This window comes from Drosophila gunungcola (assembly GCF_025200985.1).
Source record: "Drosophila gunungcola strain Sukarami chromosome 2R unlocalized genomic scaffold, Dgunungcola_SK_2 000006F, whole genome shotgun sequence".
Classification (NCBI taxonomy): domain Eukaryota; kingdom Metazoa; phylum Arthropoda; class Insecta; order Diptera; family Drosophilidae; genus Drosophila; species Drosophila gunungcola.
In genome coordinates this window covers 2,196,957-2,219,817 of record NW_026453168.1, presented here as the reverse complement: position 1 = coordinate 2,219,817, position 22,861 = coordinate 2,196,957, and the positions used below count along the sequence as shown (strand labels likewise).

General features: G+C 44.9%; 1 protein-coding gene across 1 annotated transcript; it reads right to left on the bottom strand.

The window, feature by feature from the left end:
- Positions 1–5,278: 5,278 nt before the first annotated feature.
- Positions 5,279–11,402, bottom strand: LOC128254665 (toll-like receptor 7). The gene has a single exon (XM_052983868.1). It carries the CDS (start codon positions 11,048–11,050, stop codon positions 6,653–6,655), a length of 4,398 nt encoding a protein of 1,465 aa, XP_052839828.1. The 5' UTR covers positions 11,051–11,402; the 3' UTR covers positions 5,279–6,652.
- Positions 11,403–22,861: the final 11,459 nt, after the last annotated feature.

Sequence of the window (22,861 nt, the reverse complement as noted above, 5' to 3'; positions counted from 1 at the left end):
CGAATCAAAGTTTTATACGGCCAAAGCACGCAGTTTCCCATCTCCAGACCCCCCATCCACTGTCCCAGGAAAAAAACAGAAAACAGAAAGGGTTCAGGTTCGGCAAGTTAACACTTTATAAAGTGCAGCCCCAGGCCGGGGACAAACAACATCAAAAAAATAAAAAAATAAAAAATATATACATAAAAAAACAAAGAAGAAAAAGTTTTTGTGCATGTAAATAGGCTGGCCCCGAAATTTGAGTAAGCAAAGTAAATGAAGTAGAAACGAGCTGGGTAACAGAAGGAGGCGAAAAACACTGAGGAACTGCCCGAAAATGTTAATTACTTCCTTGTTTATTTAAAAAGGGAGAGTGGGAGCGAGAGAGACGGAGCGACTGCACGTGTGTACTCAAAAACTCTACTCGTATTTGTGTACTTCAGAACGCCTCCGGCAGAACAAACTAGGATAATGAGCTGCAGTGTGGGATAATCATCGGGGCCATGGAATTATCTTTCAGGATCACACAACCTCTTGGCATTAAAAATCTCATTTGCGAGAAATTTAAGTTCTGCATTATTCCATTGAAATAGGTAACACTTATCTTCCATCCCAATCAAAACTTCACTCCTTGGTTTAAAGATATATTCAATTAGAATAGGCCTTAATAAACATTTTCAAAACTAAAGTTAAATTCTTAAAAATTATTATTTATTTACAAAAATGTAATTAATTTAAAGTGTTTAAAGAAATAATAATGATCCATGCATAAAATGCATATTTTTACAGTTTTGCAAGTCAATCTTAGGTGGGAATAAATTTCTTTAAAAACCTTTGCAAGTAAATTAATTTTTTTGCAGTTTTTTGTTTAACATTTCGTTTAGCAATCGAATATTTTTTTTGACAGAATTGTAATTACTTAATTTTCAACAGAAATAATTTGGATAAAAAATAAAGTTCATAGCGTTTCAATTAATTTTAATAGGGATTAACTAAGTGAAACTTAAAGTAATATTCCCCGAGCGCTGGTATTTTTTCATTGCTTTTTAGTAGTGATTAAATAATACTCCCTCAGCGAGTTGCTCGCAGCTCGAAGTCCCATCATTATTATCCTTTCCCTGAACTAAGCCTTCTGCTGCTCGTGTTGATTGCAGTCGATTACAAAGCACTTGAGTATAACTCTCCAGAGCGTTGACTCGACTTCATCGCATTGAGTCTTCCTTCCATTGTCAGCCGGCATGAGTGCATGGGTCCATCATTAAAGTTTAGCTAAAGTCAAACAGAATTAAGAAAGCTGTGCTATCCTCGAGTGCTCTGGGCCACTTGGAGCTAAATAAAGCGAATTAAAAAGCACACGCTCAGGCTGCCACCGCACAGAAGTCGAAAGGCAGATGGGCGGGCGGTGGGTCCGATAAACATGTAAATGGAATACCCAGGGTAAGGACTGAAACTGGAGCAGAGGCAGGCTCTTTAAGGACATGGCCATTGCCATCGATGGCCAGAGAGCGTGTGTGCGGTCAGTGGTGAAGATATCGATCGCTCGGTGATTTTTTTTCAATTGAATTGTCTTCAATCGGATTGGTCGTGACCAAGTCGTCGTTGCTTTTAATACCAGTTGTTCTTAGTATCCTGTGACTGCTTTGCTTTGTCTGCCTTCTTCCTTCTGCTGGAACTCCGGCCAAGTCCTTCGGCACTTGCTCACGAAATTTAATAAGCACAGGACATGTTTCGTGCCGTTGCGTGCAGGGCGTCCATCAGCCAAAGGCAACCGGCTCATTAAACCGGTTTTTCCAGCTCGCTTTTCCCGGCCAACGAAGCTCTGACTTTAAAGCTTTTTGGCCCTTAGCGCGATATTGATTTTCTGGGCCGTATCTCCCCATAACTCTCTGAGTTGAGCAAGATAAATAGTTCTCATAACGCTGGAAGGATCCCAGATACTCGCAAAACCCTCGACTAAATCCAACACCGGGGCACAGGAAAAACAATTAAAAAAGGTAACTGGGCCATAATTTGTAATTGTTTGAACCCACACGCCAAGGCAGACAATATGGCTGAACAACAGTAACAAAAACAGGACAACAGGACACAAGTGTAACAGTTTTTTATTGTTGTTTCTGTTGTTGCTTAAAACAACAAACAGAAATTAAAACACATGTGCACGAACACACAAAACAAAACCAAAGCACACATGCAAATCATACACACAGCCAGCGAGTGTGACTCCTTTGGGGTATTTTCTTTTCGGTGGAGTAAATGAACCCGGCAAGCCAAAACAAATAATTACTCCCAGCAAAGGCAACAACAATGCGGCACACCAACCAGGATGAAGCATAAATGTCGTCTGCTGTCCTTTCAGTCCTTTCCGTCCTGCGTTTCCCCGTTCCCCAGCCATGTTGAATAAATGCTGACAATGGTCGTGAAATTATGACAAACTCACATACATACATTCTTGGGGCTATATATTCTTGCAGCTGCTGGAGCAATTCATTCGTGACATTTACGTTTTGGCCGCAATATAGAGCTTACTATAAGTACAGGCAAAAAGTTGGCTTACCCACCAATAAAAGCTGAAAAAGGTTAATTTCGCTCACTTTAGCTAAAACTAATAGAGTGTAAGTTAAAACTCATTGGTTTCCAAGGCATCATATATAGCAATCAATTGACCATGTATTTTATCTTTGTTTTACCAACAATTTCACCATCAAAACATTGCTCAATTTGGACACATATAATTAAAGATGACTTCCGTGTGTTTTTTCTTCAAATAAAAAAACAATAAAATGTGTGAGCAAAGCCCACGCAAAAACTTCAATCATTGTCTGGCCCAAATTGATTTTCCCCGAAGTAAAAGTAAGCAAAGATATAAAAGAAGAAATAAAAGCCAGGAGGCACTTTGATTTGCAAGCTGTCAGAATGAACTTATCACCTTGGCGTCGTTGTTTATCAGCTAGAAAATGAAAACTGCCGCCTTTTTAATATATGTATATAGTATATACAGTAGGTAGGTGTATGTATGGTGGTGCTACATGGTGTATGGAAAAGCCTGACCAAGCATTTCGTTTCAATTTTCCCGCTGCTCGCACAGATTTATTTGCCTATTTCTGTGCGCTCTACCGACGAAAACGTGACGAAAAGCGTTTTCCCAGTTTCCCCCACCAAAAGAAAAAAAATATGGGTATATATGTATAGCAATGTGTACAAAAAACGACCGAATATCTGACTGAAACCTGACATTGAGGAAATCTGAATGACTGGCCCACATTTGACTCGGCAAACTTTTGCAGGGCCAAGGCAAATATTTTGCCGGACCTTTTTTATTACATTTAAATAATTTGATTGCAAGTGCAGGGGGATCCGTGTCGGGTCCAAAGCATTTAAACTTGCCCCTGAACTGGACCCTTTATCGGGAAACAGTTTTCAATTCAATTTAATTCACTTTGTGCCTTGCTAGCTTTCGTTTTTTGTGTGGGCGTCTGATACTTTTTTATTTAATTTTTTCTGCACTCTCTTTTATTTCTTACAGCATAAAAATTTATTATCATAATAAGCGAGCAAAGGCCGATGAGTCCTATATATATATATATATTTTTTTTTTTTTTGTTCACCTCCCCCAACAGCCACGTATGTGAGGCGGCAGCAACCCTCGATGTTTTTTACGACTGTTTTGTTTTTGTTTCTGTTTTGATGGAAATTCGATATTTGCAACACGTATTGAATTTTGATCAGGCAATATGAAATATCTTTTTTTTCAGCAGACTATGGCCCTAGCTTCCTTGAGCCGACAAGAGCATTGATTTAAAGAGCTGGCTATATTGATTTTACGGGAAATGCCCTAGAAAAGCGGTTGGGGGCAAAACCCTCCCCGGAGAAAATGCCACTCGACAGCAGATGCGTATCTGCAAACAATTAAGAAATTGTTAAATGAAATTTCCCAAAAATTCCTCAACTAGTGCTTCGCCCCAGAGATTGCTTCCGATTTGTGCCACCACCTCCCCCCCCCCCCCCCCCCCCCAAATGCTTTTCTGTTTCAGTACTAGCCAGATACACAGAGTGTGGCATTGTTTCTTTTCCTGGGCTTGTAATTCTATTAGTTACAAGTTGTATGCAGTGCGAAGAAGCTGCTTTTGCTGTGGGAGCCACCTCAGTGAAAGCAAATTAAAAAAACTTTGCAATTGCAGTTGCAAGCGAAACTCCCCTCCTTGCTGGCTTTTAAAACGTTTTCCCCCAGCATTTTGTCGGAATATATGGCAATCGAAATCGACTGTAGTTGATGTGAGAATTTGAGATAGTGGAGAACGGTGAGTGGAGAATGGAGCTCCTCGATTTGTTTCACCACTATTTACATCTGCAGAGCCAACTCTTTGGCCCTCGTGAGCTCAGCTTGGCCTGGCCTGGCCTGGCATAAATGCCAAAAGCCTCATAGAAATCCACTCCAGACGCGTATAATGCTCGACTAGGTACGAGTGTGTTTCAGTTACCCTTCAAATGGAAACAGCCATCATTTAACAGCCAGACAGATAGACAGGGAAGTCGGGTATGCCCCGAGTGGAGGCGCTACGGAGGATGATGATGAACCTAAAACTGGATTGAGAAAAAGGGGGGTGCTTTGCTGCGCATTTGTGTACCGCTTCATATATATACTGTACGCTGTATAGAAAAACCAAAAATGATTTATCACTCTGGCTGGCTGGCTGGATGGCGGCTTGTTTCTGAGCTATGTTTGTCCGTTGACTTTGACGGGCCGCCGACCAATCTCCATTCCCCCCCCCCTCCTTCGACGCCCCTGACAATGCGTGAGGATTACAAAACAGCAACTCATGTGCATGATGAATTAAATTAGCAAAAAGCCAGCTGGATTGGAATACCAAACCAAAACTCAAACCCAAACCCACTGCCCGCAATGCCCGCAAACCATTATCGACACAATTTTGGGTTTTTGTTTTAAAAAAGTTGTTCATTTCATTTGCATTGTTCGCTGGCGAAACAGAAAAATATCTTTGTTTGTTGTTTCAATCGTAATCGTACATAGATTTAAATGTATATAGTATATAAATAGTTGTATTCACAAAATTGAATTATCCGTAGGTTATACATTATCGTAGAGCTGCATTTAGAACTAAACTTAGGGCTGATCTTCGTATATTACAAAATGATAAAAATAAATAACAGTTTTGGGCTTTCATACTGGTACAAGTGTCTTATGTGAGGCGGACTGGGGTTCGTTTCCCACCCCAGAATTTTTTTTTTCTGGTTTTCTATCTCGAATAGTTTCGAACTGATTTGCTTAATTAATGACGAGTAGGCGAGTGTGCTGAAATAAATGCTCTCTCTTCGTACGTTCTATAGGCAGTTGTTAAACATTTACTCGTATAATATATATGCGTAGATATACGTACTTTGCGGGCAAATATATATATATATATATATATCATATAAAGGGTACCTCATACATAGTAGTTCTTTAATATCAGTAGTTTGCTTTCCTTTACTTTACTTTACACAGTCACGTACATGCAGACACGCACATTGATATATCCATGAATATACGTACAGTACACATGTACCATATATAATTAGCTATGCATATTGTGTATGCGCCGCGCCAGTTTGCGAAACTTTTATTACAATTATCGTTAGTTTTGGTAAGCGTAAGTGTTTAAAATGAGCTTTTCTGTTTCTGTTTCTGTTTCTCGGCTCTTGTTTGCATATTACTATGATGTGGAGTTAGTCACGGTGAATCTTTTGCCGAGACCGCTGTGCTAACTAATTATTTATGCTTTTTACATACAGATTACATTGCTTGACAAATGCATTTATCGATTTTACGACTGTGGCTGTGACTGTGGCTGCTCTGGCATACAATTTACATGTGTACTTGAATGTGATTATTGAATTATCCCCATACGCTTGTATCTGTATCTATATAAAGGTGAATGTATGGTGTGTATATCTATGTTTGGGCAGTAAATACGGTATTGAGAGCTATTTACAAATGGAGATGCAGCTGAGGCTGGGCCCTATTCCGGATTACTGGCAATTATCAAGTCAATTATTGAACATTCAATTTGGTGGGGCACATAAGCCTGGCCCCTTTGCCAACTTCACCGCAAGTCGGGCACCTTTATAGTCGAGGCTCTGAAGGTTCTGGGGTCCAACTGATTAAAACCATATTAAAAAGTTATCACAAATTTCCCCCTCGGGCCATTCTGGGCTAAGCAAATGCCAGAAGATGAACAAGTTCGTGTGCTGCTCATGCTCTTGTGAGCGGAGAAAACTAAGTTTGCTGTGGCAAAGTTTGGAAACTTTGAAATGGCATTGTGTGGGATGTAGTGTAGTGTGTCCCCCCTTGGATGCACACACTTGACATGACCAAGGCCCTCGTCATTCGTTTTGCTGCCGCCCCAACTGCATCTGTATCTTATGTCTGTATCTTTTGCTGTGTCTTTTGTGTATGTGTATGCTCTGTTCCTGGGGCTGTGTTTGTTTAGTGCATCTAAAATGACTTTACACTGGATAAACAAAATAATATACGTTAAAATCTAGCTGGCCATCTTCCACTGTCCCCCCCTCCCTGCCTTAGCTTAACTCGCACATATTTTAGTAATTAAAATTATGCACAGGAACCAGTCCCTAAAGAAATCACTGCCACTTTACATGCCACCCCGCCCCCCGCTTACACCAGATACGCCTGGACATGCGGTCCCTGCTGTTGTCCGGATACGGTTGTCTGATTTAGCTGCTGCTGCTGCTGTTGTTGTTGCTGTTGCTGTTGGACGACAGCCGCCTGGCTTGCCTTGGAGCCCAGGGTTCCGGCCTGGGCGTGCTGATGGTGCAGCTGCTCCCGCTTGGGCCGCCAGGTCTGGGCCCGCTGGGCCGCCTCCAGGCCAATGCCCGCTGGCATCATCAGCATGTGCTGCTCGTTGTCCAGCGTGGAGTAGTCCGAATCGATGCTGGAGTATATGTGCTCCGAGGGCGGCCGCATTCCATGCTGCTGATAGTACTGGGCATGCAGGTGATGCAGGTTTCCAGTTGCGGATCCCGATCCCTGTTGCTGTTGCTGTTGCTGTTGGTGTTGTTGCTGCTGATCTCCCCGCCTCTGTGGCCTGGGACTGGGCGTGGCCGTGGTGGCCGTCGAGTAGTTCTGCTCCGCCGGAGCGGAGGCAGTCACAGCCGGGGCCTGGGTGGCATCCACTGGGCCACAGTAGGCGGGGGGCGGGGCCTGGCGATAGAGGAGGCCCGGACTGGCCGGCTGCTTCACCCGCTCGTGACTGTGGTGGTCCAGCTCCAGCGTGTAGTTGTTGCCCCTGAAGGTGGGATAGTCGACGGGCAGGGCGTAGCGCAGCTTCTCCCAGAAGTGGCGATCGGAGCGCCGGATGCGATGCACGGCCGAGGTCTTCAGGTAGGGCAGCAGTTCGATGTCGCTCTCCGCCTCGAAGGCCACCTCGGGCTCCTCGATGATCACCAGTTTCTGGGGCCTGCCACGCAGGGCATCGTGAACGGAGCGCCTCAGCTCACAGCGGGCCCACTCGGTCTGGAGGAAATTGCGTGTCAGCAGGATGACCACTCGGCGCGAGACTCTGGTGGCCTCCAGCAATTGGTAGTGGGTGGCATCGTGGGCCAAGTCCCTGTGCTGCAGGCACACCCTCAGCGGCGGCCTGCCCGTCTCCAGCTGGGCGGCCAGGTGCTGGCACACGAACTCCGAATCCTTGGCGGAGTGCAGGAGGACGGCGTCGTACAGCTTCTCGGACTCCTCGCAACGTGGTCCGAACACACGGACGCCGTAGTGGGCAAACAGCCAGATCCTCAGGGACTCGCGGAAGGCAAAGACCATGGCAATGACCACCAGGAGGAAGAGCAGGGCCAGGGCAGCGGCCAGCAGGGGGATGTACGATTCCGGAATGCCGTGCTGCAGCATCGAACCGCCAGAGTAGTAATCCGTGCATGCAGCTCCCGTGGCATTGAAGTCCAGCTCTCGCTTCTCCAGCGATCCCACGGCCGAAGAGCTATCCTCCAGCGCACCAGATCCACCATTTCCCCCCGAACTGGCGGCCATGCAGTAGATATCCTGGGCATCCTGGACAATCAACGCATTATCCGCCACATAGGCTGTGAGGGCCTGCAGGAACTGACACCGGCAGCTCCATTGATTCCTGCCCAGGCTGATGGAGCGCAATCTTGTGCCGAAGTGGGTAGCGTGCATCTGCCAAATGGGCAATGTGACCAGTCGGTTGCCATCGATCCGAATGAGCTCCAAGGCAGCCAGGGGCGCCAGAGTGGCATTTTCGATGGTGGTCAGTTGGTTGTTCTGCAGATATAGCTCCCTCAGGGCGGACAGCTGCTCGAACTCGTAGCCATGCAGCGTACGCAACTTGTTGTCGGCCAAGTGGAGCAACTGCAGCGAGGCCAAGCTGGCAAAGGTGCGATTCTGTATGGCCGCCACCTGGCTGCCATTCACATACAGGGCGCGCAGGTTCTTCCGGCCGATGAAGGCATGATTCTTCAGCACCGGGAAGTGGTTGCCATCCAGATAGACCACACTCGAGTCCATGGGCACGCGACGCGGCAGCTCCGTGGTCTGCTGACCCCCACAGTCGACCACATTGGTGGACCAGATCTGGTCGTGGTAGCAGGTGCAGTTGCTCGGACAGGTCATCTCGCAGTCGCAGGCATCGAAGTCGCAGCAGTGACACAGGGCGAAGCAGTGCGATTCGTAGCGGCAGAGGAAGTCCTGCGGACGCAGACCACTCAGCGGACGCACTGCAGCGCCGCGGGCATGAGGCATCACGCACTCAATGTTGGCCATGTCCATCACCCGGGGATGCTGACGAGTGGTCAGATTATTAATCCTCAGCAGCCAGTCCATGGTGCAGTCGCACTCGAAGGGATTGCCGCCCAGATAGAATTCGGGCAACACTTTGGGCGCCACCACGGGGGCCACTCGCAAGTGCTGCAGTTGCAGCTTGCCCAGCTGATTGGCATACAGATCCACTCGCGCCAGATTGGCCTTGTCCACAAACGCATTGGGCTGCACACTGCCAATCAGATTGTTGTTTATGAACAGCAGCTCGATGGTGTTCGGTATGGACATCGGTCCGATCTCCGTGATGCGATTGTGCGAGGCATCCAGCGTCTTCACCCGAATCTCCTCCTGCAGCTTGTAGTAGTTGCCCAGCGCCTCGATGTAGTTGCCATGGATGTCCAGCCACTTGAGGTTTGAGGGTATGAAGGCGTAGTCGAACCACACCAGGTGATTCTCGGAGAGATTTAGCCACAGCAGCGAGACCAGGGTGGCGAACACTCCGTTGATGTCCGACAGGAAGTTCCTGTCCAGCCGAATGGCCTCCAGCTCGTAGTTTTTGTCGAACGAACCCCGTTCGATGCTCTGGATGCGGTTCTTGGCCAAATTCAGAACACTCAAGCGCGGCAGATCCTGGAACATGCCCACGGTGATGTTTCCAATTTGGTTGTCTATCAACCGCAAGCCGGTCAACTGATGCAAATTCTTGAAGCTCTGGTTGTCGAACGTCCTGATTTGATTCTCGCCCAGGTCGAGGGTGCGCAGCATGGCCAAATCCTGCAGAGCTCGGGGCACCTCGTTTAGCTGGTTGGAGCTCAGGTCGAGTTCCTTCAGGTCCGAACAGTTCTTGAACACAGCCGGCTCCACCACACTGATCAGATTGTTGTTCAGCGTGAGCTTCGACAGCACGTACAGTCCGTTGAACAGTTTGTCGTCCAGCGTGTGCAGCCGATTCTCGGCCAGATTGAGGGTGTGCAGATTGTACAGCGGCAGGAAGGCATTGTCCTCGATGTGGCCAATGGAGTTGTTGCGCAGATTGAGGATCTGCAGGAAGTACAGCTCCTTGAAGGTGCGATAATCGATGCGTGTGAGCGCATTGTGGGCCAGATTCAGCACAATCAGTCGGATCAGGCCGGCAAATGTGGTGTTGTCCACGTGATTGGAGGTCAGCTGATTGCCGGACAAGTCCACCACCAGCAATTGCTCCAGCCGATGGAACAGTCCCTTGGGCAGCTCGTACAGCTCGTTCTGCTGCAGATGGATCTCCCTGAGCTCCTTGGAGCCAGCGAACAGGCCCTCCGGCAGCGTCTCCAAATGGTTGTTGCTCAGGTTGACGATGCGCAGCGAGGCAAGTCCGGCCAGTGCCTCGCCGGACAGCTCCGACAGATTGTTGTGCGCCAGATTGAGGTGCTGCAATCGCCGCAGCCGCGAGATGCCCCAGCTCTCGCTGACGGACCTCAGCTCATTGTGGCTGGCGTCCAGGATCTGCAGCTCACTGCCGGCACTCCCGGCATTCCCGGCACCCCCGCCACCGCAGTTCATGTCCGCAAAGCCCAGCTGCTCGGCGGTGCGAATGCGATTTCGGGTGAGATTCAGCACCTGCAGGTTGCCCACCGGACAGAGGAATCCTGCGGGCAGCTGTCGCAGATTGTTGTCGCTCAAGTCCAAGTCGGTGAGCTGCTTCAGGCCGCCCAGCGAGTCGGGAAAGAGCTCCAAAGCTCGCGTCGGTCCCCACTCGCTGTTGTGGGTGCTCAAACGGAGCGATTTCAGGGTGGCCAAACCCTCGAAGGCGTTGTTGGGCAGCTGCTGCAGCTTGCACGAGTCCAATCGCAAAGCCTCCAGCGTCTGCAGCCGGGCAAATACCGCGACCGGCAGCGACGACTCGAAGAGGTAGAGCTCGCTGCACTGGATGGTCAGCTGGCTGCTGCCATCGGCGCCCTGCAGATCGAGTCCCGGTTGCCGTTCGATCAGTCGCAGGGCGCAGTGCACCGCACTGGTGCCGTTGTACGACCAGGAGCACTGGTTGGCCGGCCCACTGTGCGGCGGAGAGGCGGCTGGCGGCTCGGGCGCGGCCACCGGCGCCGTGTTGGACAGCAGGGATGAGTAGTCGCCGGACAGCGATACGGTGGCCGCGGCTCCCGATCCGGCGCCCATTATCGCACTGGCACTCGATTCGCCAGCGCTCTGCTTGGGCGCCAGGGCGGCCAGGGCAACGCTGGAGCTGGAGCCGCACAGCCAGGATAAGCCGACCAGGAGCAGCAGGATGGCCGCCATAGTTGGGCTTTTCGGTACGGGGTCTGAGGGTTTTTTTTGGCAGAGGTGTGTTGTTGCTCGCGTTTTTTTCGGATTTCTCACTCTTGGTCACTGCGAATTGACATTTTTTTTTTTTTTTTGTTTGGGGTTTCGTTTAGCCACTGCTGTTTCACTAAGCGCACATTATTATAGATTTCGGGTGTATTTTCACGGTTCCCCGTCTCGGCTTTAATTTCTCTTTCACTTGTTCAGCCAGTTGTTGGTTTCTCTTTGTGTTTTGTTAGCCCTGCGAAATTGTCGATTTGAATTGTGCGTGGCCACACGTCCGAACAGTACGCCACTCTTTTTCGAACTGTCTTCCGTTCTGCCTGCCACTGGCGGTTGAGCCTCGAATTTGAGTTCGCCCCAGCAAAGTATCTCGCGGATGGCAAAGTATCTTGCGGATACGAGCGACGAGCGCTTAAGACGAGCGAATGCGCATGAGTGCTGCTCTCCGGCTCTCCGGCTCTCCGGCTCTCTCGAAATGAGAGCATTTCTAGTTATATTCTCAGCCGCTACGTGGCCAAATGGCGCCACTGTTCGCCGGAGAGTTGAAGAAAATGAGCGAGTGTCGCGTTGAGTGAAAGAGAGAGATACGTTTGAGTGAAGTAGCTGTTTGAATTTGTGAATCAAACGTAAACATTGACAACGAACAAATAGAGAAACTTCAAATTCAATTGGGAATAAAATTGACTTTGTCAATAAGTAATAATCACACAAATTAGGCATTGGCGAGAAATTTATTCATTAAGCAATTTGACAACAGATAGTTATAATTTTTATGTCTACAGTATTTTCGTTTTGAGAAATTTGATTTGCTTTATCTTTAAATATTTTAAATGACTATGTCAAAATAAAACGTTCCAACAACTAATATGTCTATGTATGTTTTCAAATCAAATCAATAATTTTGCAGCAATTTGTACTATTTATATAATGCTGAACATCGAACTTAATGGAATAGTTAATTACTTAGATGATATTTAATCAAATAATGGTTTCAATTAAAATGGTTTCAAAAATTGCTTAATCAAAACAAAGTCTTACCAAAAAATTGTTTTTAACTTTTTTTTGAAAAAGGTAACTGTTTATTTTTTTAGTAAATAAAAGAGAAAGGGTTTTATTTTCATAATTTTACATTACCAAAACAAAATAAGCTGTGAAGCTGTGAAAATAACTAAACAAAGTTACTTTGTGAAATAATAAAACAGTACCATTGAAAATATACATATAATTTTACCTTATGAATGAATAATATAATAATACAAAAAGTTGTTTTGGTTAAAATAACTTAGTCGCTATGTATTTAATACTTTCTTTTTTATAAAAAATATATATAAATTTAAAACTTTTTAGTTATTCTTTTGTAAAGCCGTTTCCCCAATGCTCTTGATAAATACAAATCATATTCCATCTCCAAGAAGTGGTTCCTATTAACATGTACATTATACAATTTGTTCTTAAATAAGTTTCATTGATTAAGCGTTTTTAATGAATCTAAATGAACCTAAAATAACAGCAATGAAAATTACTCTGTGAATTGCCGAAACTATTTAAATCCCATACTTTTGTTCAACGCACTCTCGCTCTGAAACTCATTCATCCAATCTCTTGTATCTCGTATCCGAAAACCCTCCTGGCACTCTTTCACTCAATAGTTTAAGCAGAGACTCTCGCAGAACGAGATACACTTCCCCGCCCCTCAAAAACCCTCCTCAATCCACCGAGATTGTTATTGTTACCATTAACTCACACGCGCCGCCAACAGCAAACGCCGCATGCATATCCGTCGGATACTTTCCCAGAGCCCTGCATCTCGCAACTCACAACTCGCATCTTGCATCTCGCATCTCGGCATCTTCTAATTGCCGCAGCTGCAGCAGATAATCAGGCAGCCTGCCATGCGATTTTGTCAACGCTAAAAGATGTTTAACACATTGCCCCGATCTTTGGACTGGATGCATGGATATCCACTATCCGAAAGATGCATCTATATATAGAGCTCGATTGTTTAGCCTGCCTTGACTGCTGTTTGTGTTTAGACGATTCTCGGGATACTTAAGCGCTGTCTAAGGCCAAGGCCGATTGGCAGAAGTTCGAGTTCGAGTGGCGAATGGCGAGTGAATCATTTGCCACCTCTGGAGTTGCGTACGAGAAATGTAATATTTATGAATGCCCAGGCACCACCCATAAAACATTCTTTTCGGGCCCGGCCCCATCTTTCCCCCCCACCAAAATGTGAACTTTTGTTTGTATGTGGAAGTTTCTGTAATGCATTTATTATTCATAAGAACTTTTTCATTAGAAGACTGGGTTCGGCACATGACTCCTGGTGCCGAAACAAATGTCCAAGGTGGTCGAGGCGAACCCCTGAAATTCCACACCCCCATTCGATGTCCATCCGCAGTGACAAAGAAAGCGAATGTAACTGAGTTAGTACCACCGACTTGAGCTCCGACTTGACTCCCTGCGAAGACACAGCACACAATACACACAACACACACACAGCCTGGGCATTGTTTTTCCTAGGTGTCGGAAACTTGTTCAACTTGTTTTCATTTCACTATTTTTTCACATCTCCTTCTCGGCCGAGTGTGTGAATGCTGCGAAGCTGAAATAGCACAGCACAAGTGTGAGTGGCTTCTGGGAATGCTGCAGGACACTTTGTTATCGACCAAGGAGTCCGGTACTTACAGGAGTATTAACTCGAAATGGAGTACGAAAAGAACTGGTGAAGGATAATAAAACATAGAGGAAAATGTATTCTAAAATATACAACCAATGTGTCAAATGATATATTAAAAAATATATGCTATTTATTAATAGTTCATAATAAGTGAAAACAAAATAAATAAATTCATTCATAAAAGGAATATAACTTGTAATGGGAAAAGTATTTTTTTAAAAAATCAGTATGCATTATAAAATAAAATTTTAATAAGATACATTAGTCAAAGATTTGTATTGTTCTTTTAAGTATTATAAAACATATTTAATAGATATGCAGACGCATTGAAGGGCAGTAAAAGCTGTTTATTAGTGGGTGTCCTTTTATCGCAAATGATTTTTGAACAATAAAACATTCTTTTTACAAACTATTTTAATTTTAAAATATTTTTTTCTGTGTGTAACTAAAAGAAGTGATAGTGTAAAACAACGAAGCAAAGTTATTTCCTATTATTCAAGGGTTATCAGGGAGTTCTGTGGCTCAAACAGGCTTATCTTCTGCGATGCCACCATGAAGTCATGTATCTCTCAGATGTCTCAATGTTGGGGGGCAATGTTCGGAATGTATTTATAATATTTATGCCTGCACACAGGCCAGAGGTTATCCCTTTGATATCTCTCTTAATTTCGAATGTTGTATTTCGATTTATAGTGCGCATTTATGACCGAGAAACACAGTGCATTCAAATATGCATTAAATTGCGTGATAAATTGTCTGCTGATTGTTGGGATCTCAGTCGCTGATGTATGCATAAATAATTAGAGAGCGACAATAAAATGAGTTGGCAAAGTTTAATTACTAAAATGCGACGAGCGTGGCGCAACTTTTCGATTAGTGGAGCGGCCAAAGTCGATTTCCATGGACCATTCTGTTATCACAACCGAAAAATAAGGGGACACACACTTCTGGAATGGGGAATGAGAGATGGCAAGCCAAACAAATTGTGAAATGGCAATCGCTGGCATGGACCGATATAAAATATGCCGGCTGGACACAGGATTGCTGGCCAAAAGCCGAACTAAAAACAAATTTCTGATGCCGCAGCAGCAGCTGAAATTGACAGACAGACAGAGTCTGGGGTATGGAGGATTCCTGGATTTTGGATTTTGGAAGGAGGGAGGACGAATTCGAAGCGCTTACCGCACAGTGGAACACCAAGCTTTGGCCTTTTATTTTTGCAAACAACTAGCCATCATGTGAGCCGCCCCATCCGCACCGAATCGATGGGGCTTTGACAAAGGAACCTCCCTTTGTCTCCTTTTTGTTCATTAACGGACTCGTTTGCCAGGGCACAAAAATGCAGCATGAAATGAAATCGCCCTGATTGATGAAATTCTCCAAATTGCATCTACTCGCCTTTATTGATGGGGTTGCCATGACAAACGCAACATGACAACAAACTTTGTCCAGCAAGTTAATCGGATCAATGTTGGCCCCAAATGCAGTTCGTTATTCGGCTCGTTTGCTCTCAAATTGGAATTAGGATACGACCCATGGCAGGCATTTAAAGCAAAGGTATGTTATCGGATATGCCTGTAGTTTGTATTAACGTAAAACTAATTACTTACATTTGACAACAGAGTTTGGCCAAATTTATTGTTGCTTAGCACTTTAGCTTTCAACTTGTTTAGTTGATTTAATTGATAATAAACATAGTTAAACGCTTTTAATGATGTGTCAAAACGTTGTAAGTTCTCTTAAACATGTAAGGCCATTTAAGTAATTGAGGCAATTGCTTTTTGCAAGTAATTTACGCATAACCTTTTAGAAATGACATTATTTTGTACTTTCACTATGGCTAAAATATTTTCGGAATATGTTAAAAGTTTTTCATGAATTCGTTGCACTAAGTCAACTTTTGGGCAAATGATTTCGAGTCCATAAACTTAAACTCCTCAAATATAGTATCGGTGTGGTGGCAGACAACTCAGTTTTGTTTTGGACGATAACAGGATGTTGGATCTGGCCAAGTTGCTCGCCAGCTGCCAACAAGTGTGAAGATTGAAGGGGAAGTGTTGCTGGGGAGTCTGCTGCTCACTTGTTTGCTGCTCCCATGATATAAATTGCACAGCTGAGCGGGCAGCATAATCGCATGCAATTATGCCGCACACAATCACAACAGGCCAACCAGCAAGAAGTTTGCAAAACTCGCCGGGCAACTCGACTCAACTCGGCTGGAAGTGGAAGTGGTAGTGGCAAGGGCAGTGCCAACAAGCTGGCACTAACAGGTGAGTGGGATGGGATACTATGGCATGGGATAGCCTGAAGAAGACTCTGAATTGGCAGGAGGAGATTGGGGCTGGTACTGGAGGTACTCCAGTCCAATCGGGTACCAAACAATGCAGGCGAGCTGCAGTTTTTGCTGCCTCTGTTTTGTTTGTTGCACAATCTTGTCTAACTTTGTTTAGTCATCGCCCGGGCTTCGTTCTTCTGGTTCAGGTTCTGAGCCAGTTTTCAGCCTTCTGTTGACTTTCGCCTCCTCGTCCTCGTCCTCGTCCTCGTCCTCGTCCTCGTCCTCGTCCTCGTCCTGGTGTTGCCTGATTTTTGAGGCCGCGTTTGCTTCGCCATATTTTGTTTCTTGTGCCGCTTCCCTTTTGCTCTCAATGATTGCAACTGGATGCACAAACGCTGCGCCTCGTGTGCAGTTTTGATCTATTGATTGTTTTACCCATGCCGCCATGCAGCCATGCCCTACAATTTCCGCCCCCGAATGATGGCTTCTCCAATCGCCGGTCTACAGCGTAAGCAAATATAGCATTTTGCGTTTTCCAATTAAACTTGAACAAGCGCCGAGCAATCGAAGCCGGATTCGAAGCCTTTTGTCTCTGGGGATTTCGTGCGATGACTGTGCGAATGTGTCGAATGTGAGTCGAAACAGTGTGGCCAAGTGTTAAGCGACTCTCGCCAAGAAGGACACGAAAAGGCGACAGGGAAAGCTTTTGGAAAAGTTTAGTGTTTCAACCATTAAAGAAGATTAAGCGCGACTTAGCTGAAATATCCATTTTCATTTGTACAACTCCTAAATTTGTTAGATTCATACATATTTTGTGCTGTTCAATTTATTGTAATTTGCCAGGCTAATTTCCATTATAATATATATTTTTGTTCAGCTTAAAGAAAGATAACTAAAGTATTGTATATTTTCCACTTTCCAATGTCAATTTACTCAGTTATTTTGATTTTCAGTAAAACAATTTTCTATTGATAGGCGGAAGTAACGTATACGTTTATATTTTATAGGGTTCGTAATAAAGGTATCTATTACAAAAGAAAGCCAAGTAACATTTATTTCAACAAGTACCTGCTATTAAACACTTTTTATTGTAACTCTTATATCCTTTCGGCAGAATGGTTTTACAGGAATTTATTGCACAAAGTTTTATAATATGCTACTGGTAAATAGTAATTTGAGTCTGGAACTTGGACTGCAGTAAAACGAGCTCTGTGGGAAAGCGATTCGAATGGCTTGCAGCTGCCCAGTTACGGTGTAAAACGATGGGCATAAACTAGAGCCAAGTACGACCTCCATTAACTTGCGTTCAATGATTAAAACCCCTCTATCCAACTGCATACTCGTTCAGGGAAAGCCAGCCAGGTTGGTATTACCGAGAAAGCAGCAAGAATAAACCATAATTCTTAGAAGGCCTTAGACAGAATAATAGCAATTACATACGAGCGAACCGGGCCAATAAAACCACCAACTTGATAGAACACATATAATGGGGCGCACTCGAATCGCATTTATGGCACTTTAAGAACCCTCCGAAATTGTACTTCAATCAAGGAGAAGGCGGAGAAATGGATCTGGGAGATAGAGCGTGCCTTCAATTTGGACACGTGCAGGTCTGACCCCCTCCGAAGATGGAATTTAGAGTTTTCATTTAGCGACTTTCTGGCTGGCTGGCTGACCGCTTTCCCAAGAATGGCGTCACTTAACTAGTTTGCCGCAAACACCGAACTAAGTCAGCGTATAATAAATTACTCAGAATTTTCAGGCAGAGATATAATTGCCGGAGGAATGCCGTGCACGTCCATAGCTCGTTAATTCGAAGAACTCAAAAATCATATGTATTGCTTATGCAGGAACACAAAAAGCATTCATTAGAACAAAAGCCCAAAAACCGAGACAATTAAAACATATATATTTTCTTTATGTTTTTGTTCTTTTTTCCGTGTTATTTCTTGTGCTGGATATTTTTTTTCGATGGACGCCACACGTAACCTTGGCTGCATTTTAATCATCTGCTTTTTTGGGATCTCCCGAACTGAGTTCTTTGACGAATTTCAACGAGTCGCTTGCACGTGCTTGGTCTCTGCGAGCCACATCAATCAAAAATAATTTATATAAGAGCGGGCCCAAAGCTCGGCCATCTAAGATATGGCCAAGACACGTAGGATAGCCACATACCGCAGGTCATTCGAAGCCAAAATGCATTCTGCATTCAGACTGCTGGACTTGTTCATTCAAAACTTGTGTGTGCTTCGAAACATTTATAATTTACGAGCTCGGTTGGGTTGGGAAAAGTGTCCATGGCTAATTGATTTATGCCAGAAGTGTGAGCCATCGAGCTATACTGCTGTAGAATTCAAATTTGTAGCGGTTACCATTTATGGAATTCCATATATACATCGACTTGTCACGACCTAGAATATAGGACCTTAACACATGCCAGCTTTGCGGATTAGCGACTTTACGGGAAAGGGTTAATGGTTAATACCTTTATCTTGCGGTTGGAATTCTGCCAGCTGATGGGCTATGCCCTTTTTTGACTGGTATTTACAAAATATTTATGCCAAATGTCTGGAATATAGAACAGTAATTAGACAATCGAACAATTGAATGGCTTGAATGGTGGAGGCAGGAAAATCAATAGCACCCGCACCCTCTTTGCCTCTCGCCTCGTGAGCGGACAAAAGATGTGCGGACTTGGTGCGTCCATTAAATTTGTCACCCGCGGCTAAGCTAAATGTCAAATAGTGCTCACGGCCATTCCAGGATATATAGTATCTGGCACACACACACACACACACACACATACACAAACGCACACTATCGCTGGGGGAGAACAATAACAGCATCAATTTGACACGTACAGGCGCTAATGATGGGAATGGCCAGTCAACTGAACGATCGAATCCTCAATCCTGAATCCTAAATCCTGTGCGGCGGACAGACCGCTCAACATGCCCACAATTGAACCACCCGAACTTGGTCCTTTAGGAACTTTGACATCCTGCCGTTTCGAGTAGTCGCCATCCCATTCCCGTTCCCATTCCCACTCCCCTCGAATTTTCTGTGCTGTCAGTTCCTGCTGGTGTGAGTTGACGTTCCGAGAGTCGACGACTGCCAATTTAATTCCCATTGACAAAATGCACAATTGCCGGACACCATGCCGCTTTTACCGACCCCCTTACCCCACAGAAAATGGCCCTTTGTTCGCCAATGTAACTGTTCTAGTAATTGTAATTTCTGCTGGTGACAGCCTCGCACACTTGCTATTAATTATTTTAGAAAATCGCTTGTAATAACAATAAATTTATGCAACCCACTTTCCACAGACGTTTTTCTTGCACACTTACACACAGAGGTTTTCCACCCACAACTGTTCAATTTTTCACGACATTCAAATATTTGTTGTTCGGCATTGCCAAGGCCAATCGTCAGAGAATCGTCAGTTGTCGAATTGAGTGCAATCAAGGCAAATGTTTGCACTGGGCTTTCGACTGTCTGACATCGCGGGGATTTCCCAGTTAACCAATTGCCTTGGCTTCCTCCCATTTCACATTTCCCATTTCACATTTCCCCGACCTGCCATACCAACCACTTTCAATTTTGACGGCATATCGATTTAATAAATTTGCGTGTGGCCCTTGCGACAATTTGATTGACAACTAAGTTCGACCCCCTCGGTTGAGTCGGTTGAGTCGGTTGAGTCGGTTGAGTCGGTTGAGTTGGTTAGTCGAGTTTTTTATTTTTCCAGCTATACCATGTGGCAAGAGATGGCAGAGAGATATATACACATGATTGCCATTGATATGGCATGGGGAATTGGTTTTGTTCTAAGCCACTTGGATGGAAAAAAAGCGCAAAGAAATCTTTGGAGAGCCAACAGCCATGCTCTTTATTAGTTAGATCAAAACGTTGCCAATTGAGTGGTTACCTTCAGAAGAATTTGGAAAGTTGTATTATTGTTAGCCTTTTATTTGAAATTTAAGCAAACAGCTTTTTGAATTTATATAACAGAGATATTTCATTGCGCTGCAAAGTTTTCGACAACAGAGATAATTTTATGTAATTTTGATTTGGCTTTGTTCTTGCTATTTAATTACGAAAAGGAGAAAAATTAATCCATATTTAGTTATCCTTATTTCAGCACAAAATAAATGATCAAGATTTCTTTTAAATAAACAAACCTTGGGAAAATAACAAAAGCCAAAGAAAATCCAAATTCTAATCGTATTTGAAACACATCTTTATTTATATATTTAACCATTTTGATCATTTGGAAACTAAATAGTCAATTCCCATGGCATTTGTTTAGCCGTTATTTTTGATCAGTTGCTGGTTGGACCCACCTCAATTCGCTACAAACTTACCATTATATTCATAAATCAAATGCTACTGGGCGATCAGAGAGCATGGATAGAAAATTGTTAACATCCGGGTAATTTAAATACAGAAAATTCTGTTGCCGTGTATCTGCTTTTTCATTCAACAAACGTAGGTAGATATGAATAGAAACCGAAATAGACGGTGGCGGCAATTAAAATTAGAATTCACCAAAAAATGTATATTTAGGCGCGCTTAATTATGACCCTACAGTGCGACCCAGGAGCATAATGAAGGTATTGAAAAGGCGTTGACATGCAACCGATAATTAAATTCCGAACCGACAATGAGCGACACTGGGCCACAGTTCCCACATAATAAGGATTTAGCACTAAAACTCTTGCATATGTAAATTCATCGGGGCTGGCCGAGTGCCCTCGCGGGACTGCCACTTTGGTGTGAACTGCTGTCTGGGATCGAGGGATCGAGAGATCAAGGGATCGGCCGATTTGGGACCTGGATCTGATCGCTAATGCCGTGCCCGTGCATCTTGAGCGGGACTATGCCGTTAGTTTTCCGAGCGGGAAACGTGCACCCGCACATAATGCAACTAAAGTGTCAACTTTTTGGGCCGTAAATGTTACACGAACCCCTCTTGTATTTGCTTTCTAATTTGGGCACACGCTCCTCGGAAAGAGGAAACAACAGAGCAGCATTTCCGTTTTTCACACACACATTTGAAAGCAATTTTTCAAAATTGAAATTCATTTCATATGACTGTCTATGCTTCCATATCCATTATTTTCCTATCGCACACCCGTTATCTGTGACAGCGAATCAGCAAATGAGATCGTTTGCCAGCGATAATATAGAAGTGGCACCGGGAAAACGAAAACCCAGCAAGTGTTGAAAATAACCCAATATTTGGGGTGACAATTGTGCGGCCTGAGGGCGGTATTACATGCTTCCCTTGGATCTGCAACTTATCTTCAAATTAGTTCTAGCTTTTAGGCTGGTCTATCGAAGCTCTGGTATCAAATTAAGTTGAAACTACCCTGCAGAAACAAAGCCATTCGAACTATATTGTATCTGCAGATTGACTTGGCAATAAACTACCCAGCCGCCACAATATATTCCCGGCCACCGCATACTTCTTAGTCATCCAGTTTCTTGGCTGGGCGTCGCCCAGCAACCCTTTCGGCCAGGCCAAGCCAACTATCCAGCAAATATCCTATTGAAAAGAAGCCTGCTCCATCATCATCCATCCATCTATCCATCCAGCCAGCCATCCAGCCATCCAGCCAACCCCTCTCGACTGGCTGGTCGGTCTCTCTTGGTAACTCCAAACAATGAACTCATAACTCAAGTGACACTTTTTAACTTGACTGCATTTCATCATGTGGTGGTGGTGGTGGTACGTCTTGGAGCCCGTCTTGGTCCGCTTCTCGGCTCTTTTCTTGTTTCGTCCAACAATATTCAAATTGAGTTTTCCAGTGCAACTGCCAGTCGTACCCCTCGCCTCGCCTCGCCTCGTCTGCGACTGAAGTCATCCATCGCTGGAAAGTTTTTTGTTGCCGACTGGTATTTGTTAGTTGATAAAAGGCCAGGCCATTATATGCATGGCCGGGCTGCACAATTTGAAGTGGGTAAAATTTGTATGCATGTGGCTGCCATGACAACGCCCCATCGTCCAGGTCGACCCCACTCCTTCTCTATTCTCCAGCCCACCAACAACTCCAACTGCGACCTTTCAATTCAAACAAGAAGCAGGGATTCTTTTTCAAATTGTCATTGCTGGCCTGAGCTGGGCTGGGCTTGGTCCTTCAAAGAATTCTTGGCTTTCTTTCGACGTGCAGCGTTCACATTCAGATTCTGTTGTCTCATGTCGCTGGGGCTTGTCAACCTGCCGGGTCCCGTAGTTCCTCACTCTCACACCCTGGAGCCCAGTTAAAACCCATCGCCATCGCCATCGCCAAACCCCGGGAATCGAATCCACGACTCTCCGCCGGCAGACAAGTGCAATGAACCGCGTTTGTCTTCTTCCATTGCAGGCTGCGGCGTTGATTTATGTTACATCTTCTATGGTTACATTGGCTCTCGATCCCCTGCCATCCACGAATTGCGCCATTAAGCGCAGCTCATATGTTACCCAAAGGTACAGGATGCTGACTCGGAGGAGGGAGACTCTCACACGTGAAATGATTTATTAGCGGTAATTGGTGTCACAGTGCTCGTGCTCCAAAGAAAAGGAAAGGATTCTCATCCCGCACTCTCGGTTGCCAGTTGCCGAGCACCCGTTGTTTCGAACTTCTCTTTTAATTATCTTGATTTTAAACTTATTAAATTTGACAAATGATATTCGTAGACAACGCTGTGGTGGCTCAAGGGGAAACAGGTTGTCAATGGCTGCTTCCCGGAATGCCGAGAGTTGATAAATCATGGAATGTGGCAGCCAAGTTTCCTCTTTTTATCTGCCTCTTAGTTCTTGGCCTATCATTCTGGCCTGTCCAGAGAT

Bases quoted from the DNA above. Each gene is read 5' to 3' on its own strand.
- LOC128254665 (XM_052983868.1), bottom strand. From the start codon at position 11,050: ATGGCGGCCATCCTGCTGCTCCTGGTCGGCTTATCCTGGCTGTGCGGC.